Source organism: Bicyclus anynana, chromosome 8 (genome assembly GCF_947172395.1).
Source record: "Bicyclus anynana chromosome 8, ilBicAnyn1.1, whole genome shotgun sequence".
Taxonomy (NCBI): domain Eukaryota; kingdom Metazoa; phylum Arthropoda; class Insecta; order Lepidoptera; family Nymphalidae; genus Bicyclus; species Bicyclus anynana.
The window spans coordinates 10864161-10875070 of record NC_069090.1 but is presented as its reverse complement, the minus strand read 5'-3'; the positions used below and the strand labels follow the sequence as shown (position 1 = coordinate 10875070).

The following is a 10910-nucleotide window of genomic DNA, read 5'->3' as shown; positions in this document are numbered from 1 at the left end:
AAAGAAGTAGCTCTGCTTTATATTGACGGCCTCCGTGGCGCAGTGGTATGCGCGGTGGATTTAATGACGGAGGTCCTGGGTTCGATCCCCGGCTGGGCCGATTGAGGTTTTCTTAATTGGTCCAGGTCTAGCTGGTGGGAGGCTTCGGCCGTGGCTAGTTACCACCCTACCGACAAAGACGTACCGCCAAGCAATTTAGCGTTCCGGTACGGTGTCGTGTAGAAACCGAAAGGAGTGTGGATTTTCATCCTCCTCCTAACAAGTTAGCCCGCTTCCATCTTAGATTACATCATCACTTACCATCAGGTGAGATTGTAGTCACAAAAAATGACACCCTGAACAACGTTACAAAGTCAAAACCTTTACCTTTATGATATTAGTAAAGACTAACTCTAAATGAAGTTACAAAGCAAATTTCTTGCAAATTATTATATTTGTTCAGTCCATTTACTTAATATTGAAGGCACCTTCAATATTAAGTATATTAAGTAATATTGAAGTTACCTTCAAGTAAAAAAAAATATGTACCTACAAACCAATATTATAAATGTAAAGGTAAGTCTGTCTGTCTGTTACCTTTTCACGGCTAAACGGCTGAACCGATCAAGATGAATTTTGGTATAATGGTAAATGGGACCTTGGAGCAAAACATAGGGTACTTCTTGACCCATAAATAATAATAAAAGGAGGTGAAATAGGGGTTGAAAGTTTGTATGGAAAGTCCTTAATTTTTTAAGTTACAGTTTTAAAAATATGTTCATAAATCATAGAAAGAAGAATTTTTAAAATGTAACCCCTAAATTGGTGAATAAGGGGCTTAAAATTTACATTGATTTCGCGTTCGCATTGTCGCGGGCGTCCGCTAGTTAGGAATAAATTATAATCATGATGCTTTTCAAAACTGTAGACAGAAAGCGTCCTTATATGACACCCAACTCCTTAAAGCGCCTGCACTTTATCATATACTAGCTGACGCCGCGCGGTTTCACCCGCGTGGTTCCCGTTCCCGTAGGAATATGGGGATAATATATAGCCTATAGCCTTCCTCGATAAATGGGCTATCTAACACTGAAAGATTTTTCAAATCGGACCAGTAGTTCCTGAGATTAGCGCGTTCAATCAAACAAACTCTTTAGCTTTATAATATTAGTATAGATTTTGTCTATTTTCATTCAGCACTTGATGTATTGTCCCGACAGTTGAAGGAGAGGCAGAAGAGATGCCGGTGGTGGTGGCCACGGACCCTAGCACCGAGCAGAAGGAGCGCTTGATAGCTGCCGTCAAAAAGGAGGTCAAGCAGTTGATGGAAGAGGTAACATAAAGTTCAATATGCCCCTAAGGTCATAGGCATCTGTGGCGTAGGTCAAAGGCAATTTATTATTGAAATTTCAATGGGTAATGGGAAATTTGAACATTAGCGAACGTTTTACTGGCAGTTTTAATCTAAGCTAATAAAATTATACGAACTCATACGTAAGATTTTTGTTTATTTGTTTGTTACAATATAACTCAAAAACTACTCAATCGATATTAAAAATTCTTGCACCAATGTAAAGCTACATCTTCACGGAGTAACATAGGCCATATTTTATCCCCATATTCCAACGGGAACGGGACATACGTGGGTGAAACCGCGGGGCGTTCGCTAGTGGGGAATAAAAAACCTATTCCCCAATGGTGAAAACTCAGAGATGCGAGGTTACATTGCCTCATTAAGTAGATGTATGGAATTTGTCTGTGAACTACAAAACTTTTATGCCTTTGATGAAAGTTTACAGCCATTAGTGTTTCGCTTCATTTGAACAGATTTTATTTTCCTCTGCGGAAACTTTGTAGGTCTCTTAAAAGCAGTCCATTAATGAAGACATAATACTGCAATACGGCGATGGAAAATAGACACATAACTACAGTTAGAAATGTCAACGAAATTACCTTTGTGAAGTAATTTTACAAGGTTTCATTTATTTCCCTTGTGTTTAAAAATAATCCTCTTAAGCCTTCTTGGTCCAGTGATTACCAATGAAGGTTGTGTCATATATAGAGCTAATGTTACTTACATGGGGTATTTTCAATAGAATAGCTATATTTCTTAGTCGTGTTTGTGATTTTGGATCGCGAGGATCCTCCTCAGGTCCAACTCAGCAACCCCTGATCCTGATTTGATCCTGAGATTGTCTTTCTTCAAAAAATTTTCTGTTAGAATTCTCAGCCCGAAGTTGGGAAGCTGGCGGTGTTACACCTCTGTGTTTTGGAGATTACGATTAGCCATCGGTTCCAGACATAATCATTAACTTCTGATAGTGATCGTTAATGAATCTATCATGATAACCCTCAACCCGCCATTTTAGTCTTGGGCCGTTATAATAGGCTGATAATGATGATGATGATGATTATGATATATATGTATTTTCATCAACTATCTTAGTAGGTACCCATAGCGCACAGGCTACGCCTATTTCGGGCCTTGATAGCGATTTTCGTATCGCGTAGTATCCAAATCATCATCATTAACAGCCGATGGATGTCCACTGATGGAGATAGGCCTCTTGCATGTACTTCAAAACATCACGGTCTCGAGCCGCCAACATCCAGCGGCTCCCTATAACCAGCTTGATGTCCATGGATCACCTAGTGGGGAATCGACCAACACTGCGTTTTCCGGTGTGGGGTCGACACCCCAATGAGCTATGTCAGTGACTTTGGTTCATCTCCTCATTTGTGATTCGAAATTCGCAGGGAAACTCCAAGCATAGCTCGCTCCATCACCCGCTGAAAGACTTTGAGCCTTTTAATGAGGCCCGTATAGTTAGCGACCAAGTCTCGGATCCGTACATCACTAGCAACACCTATCCAAAGATACTCACAGGCACAATTATCCGCCCACTTTAATATGACGCGAGTATATTAAATTGGGCGGATAATTGTGCCTCTGAGTATATTTACTGATTTAACTTTTATTCACTAGGCTGTCACCCGGAAGTTCGTGCACGAGGAAAGTGGAGGAGTGACCGCGCTTTGCGGGGCTGTCGAGGCTTGTCTCGGTCAGGGGCTGCGGCGCCGCGCCCTCGGCCTCTTCAAGACCAGCTCCACCACAGCGCTGCTTCATAAGATTGCTAAGGTAAGAAAGAAAGAAAGAAAAAACATTTATTTCAAAACAAGGTAACATTTTATATTGTACAATTGTATTTTTGGTTGACTGGAATACATCATTTTCATCTCACTTGTTCGGAAAAGTCATCTCTTGCTCGGTCGTAAAAGGCGTTAAAAGTAATTTTTTTGGAGGGTGTATATTCGAATCGGAGGGCACACACCTCCAACTTTTCAGTTATGTGCGTTTAAAGAAATTAAATATCACGTGTCTCAAACGGTGAAGGAAAAACGTCGTGAAGAAACCTGCATAGCTGAGAATTTTCTTATTTCTCGGCGTGTGTGAAGTCTGCTAATCCGCATTGAGAGGAGACTCGAATCAGCAGTGAACCGAATATTGGTTGATAATGATGATGATAGTCACCGATTTCTGTCTATCTCGTGGCATTTTGAAAAGTATTATTTTTCTCTCTATCCCATTGAAATTATAAAAAAAATAGTGATTCTTCTTTGTATTTTTGTGATAAATAAACAATTTTTGTGTTAAAAACATGGGTGACCGTGATTTTACATCTATAAGAGGTGTGGCGAACGAACTCTTTCGTTCGCCCACTTTAGGTTAGGCCATCTACATTCACATTCCAGATTCATTTCATATTTAGAATTCCCTCGACCGCGCATGCGTGGATATATTGTTTCGCCCATGCATTACATCTTTACCGTTTCTCCATTCAACATCACATCATCACTTTGATAGTCCTTTTATTTTATATCCTTTTACAATTATTATAACCAGTTCTTCATTCCACACCGCCTTATATCAATATACCAAATATCAAACCTCCATGGCAATAGAGTCATTATAGCACCTATTGCCAAATTGAGATTTCTTATAATTAGCATTTTCCACGCTGTAGTGACATGAAACATTTTTTGTTGCGTACGGCAGCAAATTTATTTTGCCCTTGAATTCCTCGCGACGCTTAGGGTTCCTTCCTGAATCCTTCGCTTGCTGCTTCGCTTTCGCTCTGTAAAAAGAATGTACCGTCAGTTGAGATCCAAGTCATGTGTCTACTAACTTCTCGATAAAAAAGGAATCGAAAAAAATAGAATAAATCTTTCTCCGTAAGTTGGCTACAATGTCAAATATAGTTACATATACCTGTTATTCGTTAACAATGGACATATCGCGTTTCAAAGTCAGAGTGCAGTAGATACTCGTGTCCTTTGTACAAAAGAAAAGTTTCACTTCGATATATTTTGCTCCGCTATTGAATAGCGCTTTGAAATTTTCAACTATAGCGAGGTATTTTATTGTATTCCACGTGGAAATTTTAAAGCCGGTTTTACCACCTTGTGATAAACAGTGTCTGATGGCTTCACAAGTATTGTCTTTGTTTAGTTTGTCATCTATACTAATATTATAAAGAGTATTTGTGGTATTGTACGGGGGGTAATCTCAGGATCTACTGAAGCGATTTATACGGTGAGGTGCTAGTTTGACATAAAGCATTAAGGTTAACAAACTTACGATTAGTCTATCCCAGTATTTCTCAAACTTTCGGCTCCACGAACCAGCGCCGGACCGAGGTAAATTTTAGAATGGAGCGAGATCCAATTATGGCGCCTTTCCTGTTTGCTCCTAACATTATATACTAGGGACGTTTGAAAAGTTTCTAGCTTAACGTATATCGGAATGTCATACATTTATACAATTACATACAATTTGCACCATAGGTAAAGAAAGACGCCTCTATTAGAAGTAAATTCACGCACGTCGCGTTCATCTCTTCGCTTTAAATATAGACGATCGAAAAGAAATAAATTTTCGATCTTGTCTTTGCCATTTCGGCGCCCCCTAGGATTTGGCGCCTGGAGCGACCGCTCCGTTCGCCGTATGGACGGTCCGGCCCTGCCACGAACCCTTGTTAAAATTTCCGAGTTACAGCGAACTCCTTACTAACTAATGACCCCCCCCCCCTCCCTTATGAAAATGTTTTTATTTGAATAAAATAGAATATGGGTGGTTTGGTATCAATCATCAGTAATAAGCCAACATTACGTAAATCTTGTCGCGAACCCCCTACCGTTGAATTGCGAACCCCTAGAGGTTCGCGTACCCCAGTTTGAGAAACCTTGGTCTATCTGACACTGATGGTCGTGAAACCGGCCCTTAGTGTTTCGCGCTTTATCTAATACGCTATTAGACTAATTTCATCCACCGACCTTTGAAAAATGTTGATCCAAATCCGCCCCCAAATTCTTTCTGATGATCAATTGGTGCAAATTTCCCTGCCTAATTCTGTGGGTTCGTTTGATACAACTCAGAAACTATTCGACAGATTTAAAATATAAGCTTCATTTTCACATAGGCTATATTTTATGCCCGTATTCCCACGGGAACGGGAGCGTTCCCCGTATTCCCGCGTATTTTAGCTATTCTTTATATTCTGTAAGTGTATAAAGATTTCCAAGCTCCGCCGAAGGGTCTGTAAAGTGCAAAGGCTCACACTTAATATCGACTTATCTATAAAATATTCAATAAGGCTTTAGCTGAGCCTTTCAATTTATTCATAAGCTTGTGATAAGTACTTTAGTGTAAGTATATGAAATACTTTTTTGATATTTATTATGATCTACGAGTATAATAGTAGGTACATACCTAATTTACTTTTAACGTCGCGTGGTTTCAGCGTTAATTATATTTAAGTTAATCCTATTGGACTATTATCGTATTTGAATTGTTTTAGGCATAATTATGTGTCGTTCAAGGCAAATACTAAGAGTCAACGATTTTAAATTAATATTATACAAACACCCCGCGGTTTCACCCGCGTAGGTATTACCCGTTCCCGTGGGAATACAGGGATAAAATATAGCTTATGACACTCACAAATAGCGTGGTACTATTGGTAATAGTACATTAAGCTGAAAGTGCGGTAAGTTGAAAATTACAGGCGAGGCGATAATATGTATATAGTAAGGAAGGCAAATTCTGTAATTATCAAAGCGCACATATATCATACGACGTTTTATAACACATTTGCGAGAAAACACACCTTGAACACACATTCTGAAAATGAATTTGCATCTTTGCTAGTTTTCCGTATGATGTAATTTTCACACGCTTGTAATTTTTACACAGATAGCGAAGTGTTAGCGGAATATGTGAAATTTTGTCACCTTTACGTATCGATTAGGTTATCCTGAGAAAATCCATCGTAGTAAGTAGTTTGAATAAGGTTAGGTATACATCTTAATACCTATTTGGATAAGTATGAAGTCCATTATTAAATAGAAATAAGCTAACCCAATATTATATTTAATATCGTAATACATAACAACAGAATGTTCATTTCAATGGTAATAATATATTTGATAAATCAAGTTACGACTGTATTGTATAGGGCAACATTGTAAGTTGTAACGTAATGATATCGTGGCAGCGTACTCGTAAACGCTTTTAGAGAGGTCCGAGCTTGTCGGTTCCGATACTAATCGATAAACTTGTTTCATCTCACTGAAAGCCGGGTTTATCCATTAATCCTTGTCCCCACATAAACCTAGAATTCATTTTGTTGGCGTCACTCACTAAAATTAAAAGGTTAGCTTTAAAAACTGCCAGTGAGTAACGTTGCAAAAAGAATTGCTTTTAAAATACACAGTAAGGGCTCCTGCACACGAGCCACCGGCCACAACCACAAAATATTTCCCCTAGTTTTCATACATTTTATACGGACTCACCGCACACGCTACAATCGTCGCTGCTAGCTTCTTGTGGCCCGCACCGGCCACTTAACGTCGACATAGAACGCCGCCACATGCCACTCGCGCTCACCTCTCAGTAAACCTGTTAGAGGCGAAAAGGGCAGCTACTTTTGTGGCCCTTTATGCTTCTTGTGGTTGTCGCGTGTGGCCCGTGTGTGGCGACACTTATAGGTACAACCGACTCCGCTATCGGGAGAGCTCCTAGCTTAACATACTTATTATTCATAACCATAATAATTATCTGTAACAGAAACACAAAAATATTAATTTACTTTATTAGTAATACTGGCTGTTTTTAGTGCATTTGCTTAAAAAGAAAACGCTGGTCGAGCACCAGTTCGCTATCTTTAAAAAATCCAATATTCTTTAAAAAAATGAATCACAAAAGCCTGATCACGCATATGTTGTCCAGTGAGCAAGACTTGATTGGAGATATGGGCAAATACCGTACTATTATGTTGAAGAGAGAAGAGAAAATAGCTAGAGAGTTGGCATCTCGGCACCATGCTGACTTCGGAGACAAGAAGAGGTCATTTAGTCAGTGCGAATCGTACACGCCCTGCCCAAATCTCCCCAAGTCTACAAGGATTTTTTCCTTCTCGGAAAAAAAAAACAACCGACCGTAGAACCTCCTCCTCCTCATTTTGAAAGTCGCTTAGAAATAGTTTCCAGTTCAAGTCATAATATTATCCTAGCTACATTTATGTTGTTGCAAGTAGGTCATCCCTAAAGAGTAACATGGAAACAAAAGTCTCGGTAATCTTCTCAAAGTACCTACGTCATACTTCACGTATAGGGTGTCCAGGTTGTAAAGCTAAATTGCCGGACAGAAATACCACGTTACCAGTTTACATACATTATTACGGAGCACTACTGGGCAAGTCTGCCTCCCTATAGGAGATGCGGGTTTTTTTCTATTCTTTACAAGTTAGCCCTACAATTTCACCTGATAGTAAGTGATGATGCAATCTAAGATGGAAGCGGGCTGACTTGTTAGGAGGTGGATAAAAATCAATACCCCTTTCGGTTATTACGCGACATCATACCGTTAAATCGCTTGGCGGTAGGTACATATTTGCCGGCAGGGTGGTAACTACCAATGTCCAACGCCTGGCGGGAGGCCACAAAAACCGCGGGTTGGTGGGCTTATGGTGATAATGTTAGTATGTAGTATGTTATGAGAGCACATTAAGCCGTCGCTCGGTGCCAATCATTATTGCTCTCCGAGACACAGGTGTTACACCATTGATTTCTCAATTCGGGCTGAAATTCTTTTTACTGTCTTATTAAGAACTAGCGGACGCCCGCGATTTCGTACGCGTGGAATTTACTTTTTCACAAATCCCTCGGGAACCATGGATATTTCCGGGATAAAAAGTAGCTTATATGTTAATATATCTCAATTCCAAATTTCAGCTAATTAGCGGTTCATTAGTCGATGCGTGAAAGAGTAACAAACATTCATATCATGGATTTTTTTCGGGATATATGTTAATACAGAGCCTATGTGTTAATACAGAGTAAAATCTATTATCATTCAATTTCAGCCAAATCGCTTCAGTAGTTGCGGCTTAAAAGAGTAACAAACATCCAAACATCCATACAAACTTTCGCGTTTATAGGATGAAAAGTATTAGTAACATAGTTCCATATTAAACCTTATCACATTCTTACCATCTAACAATAGATGTAATGTAGGTTAGATGGTAAGCATGTGATTTAGTGCCGGATTCACCAGTAGGCTAAGTAGGTTGGAGCCTAGGCAGATTCTAGGGAGCAGCATATTTAACCCAAAAATCTTTATCTTACAGAAATAAGGAAAATGAGTCTTGAATATGTAATAATGATGAGATATTTATTTTGATTACATTACATAAGGAATTTATAAGGTGGCTAATGAACATCTATACTATCAAAACTAATTAATTTAATTGAATTGAATTTTAATATTTAAATTTAATATATTTAGTTTAATTATTTGGTTCAGTCCTAGATTAAATTAGTTTTGATTGCGAACTATGAGTACATATCGAATTTCACAGTTCAGGGTCTGCAAAAATTCAATAGCCTACTGGCGGTAAATACGCCACTGATTGTAGACAAACGTAAACGTATTTCATTTTATAAAACTTAATCCGGTTTTATCCGGACGCGTGGTAATCCTATATACGTTTATATGTATAACTCTGTTTATCTCTATAACGTGAACAGTTTTGCCTTGTTTTCCGTAACTCAACAGGTTTATTCAGCTATGGTTCGAGACCGGGTTGGTTTAAAAAGGTTATTGGGTTGGGTACATTTTTCTTTCACAAAATTCTCAGAAACGAATAAAGTTGGGTATTTGGATACTTACTTATGCTTTGGATGATATCAGGTTCAACTGCTTCGAGTTTCAATTGCTTATCCATTAATTACGGGACATCCTGTATATAATCGCGCTCGTGGCTGGAGAACAGAAATACAAGAGTATACATAAGGAGGTACATAATTATTGCAACTCTGTTAACCTCCCACTTTATTTGATTACGTTCAAATCGTCAGATTTAAAATCTAACTGCACACCTTTGAGCTATTTATTATATTCAAATGTTAATTTATAATTCATTTATTTAAATTGGTTTAGTTTACAAGCACTTCTGAAACATCAAGTTATGTTGTGATTATGGTGGTAATTAAAGTCGAAAACATAAAATTGAAGTTACGAGGGTTCCAAATACGCCTTGATCCAGGAAGAGTCCACAACAAACGCAGCCAAGGTTTATTATTATATACTAGTGGACACCCGCGACTTCGTCCGCGTGAACTTGATGTAAACTTTCAAGTACCCCTAAATATTAGACCTCTTTAATCCAGCCCTTACAGTAGTATCGCTGTAAAAATGGAGTAACTTCTCCCGTTTTCCCAACATTTTCCTTCACCGCTCTGCTCCTATTGATCGTAGCGTGATGAAAAGTATACTGTAACCTGCCCAGCAGTATGAAGAATAGTTGTACCAAGATTTGTTAAAATCCGTCAAGTAGTTTTTGTTTCTATAACGAACATACAGACAGACAGACAAAATATTTACTGATTGCATTTTTGGCATCAGTATCGGTCACTAATCACCCGCTGATAGTTAATTTGGAAATATATTTCATGTATAGAATTGACGTCTCTTCAGATTTATTATAAGTATAGATGTTTTCATAAATTACAGCCACCCTTATCTGACGTGTTGGTTGAGTATTCTTGAAGTATTTTTTTATTGGTAACCTTAAGCATACCCGCCAGTATTGAGGGCTCATACTTGGTAGAAGTACTCAACAGCATGAAGTCTGACGCGCTCGGGTATGCCCAAACTTCCCCCCTTTTCAACTCCCCAGCTATTAGTAATCAAATTAGTTGCGCAAACCGCATAAAACCAATCATCTGAGACAAGAAACATGGAGGAAAATGAATTTTCCATAGCATTCTCGATGTTACCTACAGTACCTACTCCATACGCATGCTACGTTACACAAATCGATAGCAACGTCACCTCGCTCTGTTGGCATTGTGTTAATAAGTCGTAAAACATTATGTCTCTGCCTTGATAAATCAGAGCTTCTAGCGCACATAGAGAACTAGCTGACACCGCGCGGTTTTACCCGCGTGGTTCCCGTTCCCGTTGGAATACGGGGATATTATATAGCCTATATCCTTCGTCGATAAATGGGCTATGTAACAATGAAAGAATTTTTCAAATCGGACCAGTAGTTCCAGAGATAAGCTCGTTAAATCAATCAATCAAACAAACAAACTCTTCAGCTTCACTTTTCCCCCTCCAACTAAGCGAAGCTTGTGCTGGGATGAATGTAGTCTTATTGGTCTTATACTTATTCTTTGGTTTAGGCGAATATCGAACCCTTCGAAATTATTGTGAGATATTTAGTCTTACCATTGCCTTAGATCCCCCATCGTATGTCCTATCTAATAATAATGCACTCCTGACGGAATTTCAGCCTCGGCAGTTAGCCAATCTCACCGGAGAGTAGCCAATTATGCAGAAGATATGCATAAGTGCAAGCGAGCAAACC

General features: G+C 38.9%; 1 protein-coding gene across 1 annotated transcript in view; it reads left to right on the top strand.

The window, feature by feature from the left end:
- LOC112056966 (small G protein signaling modulator 1-like) overlaps window positions 1-10910 on the top strand; it is a 49300-nt gene that overhangs the window by 6241 nt on the left and 32149 nt on the right. The window contains exons 2-3 of the mRNA XM_052882872.1: window positions 1200-1312; window positions 2966-3118. Coding sequence (XP_052738832.1) covers window positions 1200-1312; window positions 2966-3118 — 266 coding nt within the window. The remainder of the gene's footprint in view (window positions 1-1199; window positions 1313-2965; window positions 3119-10910) is intronic.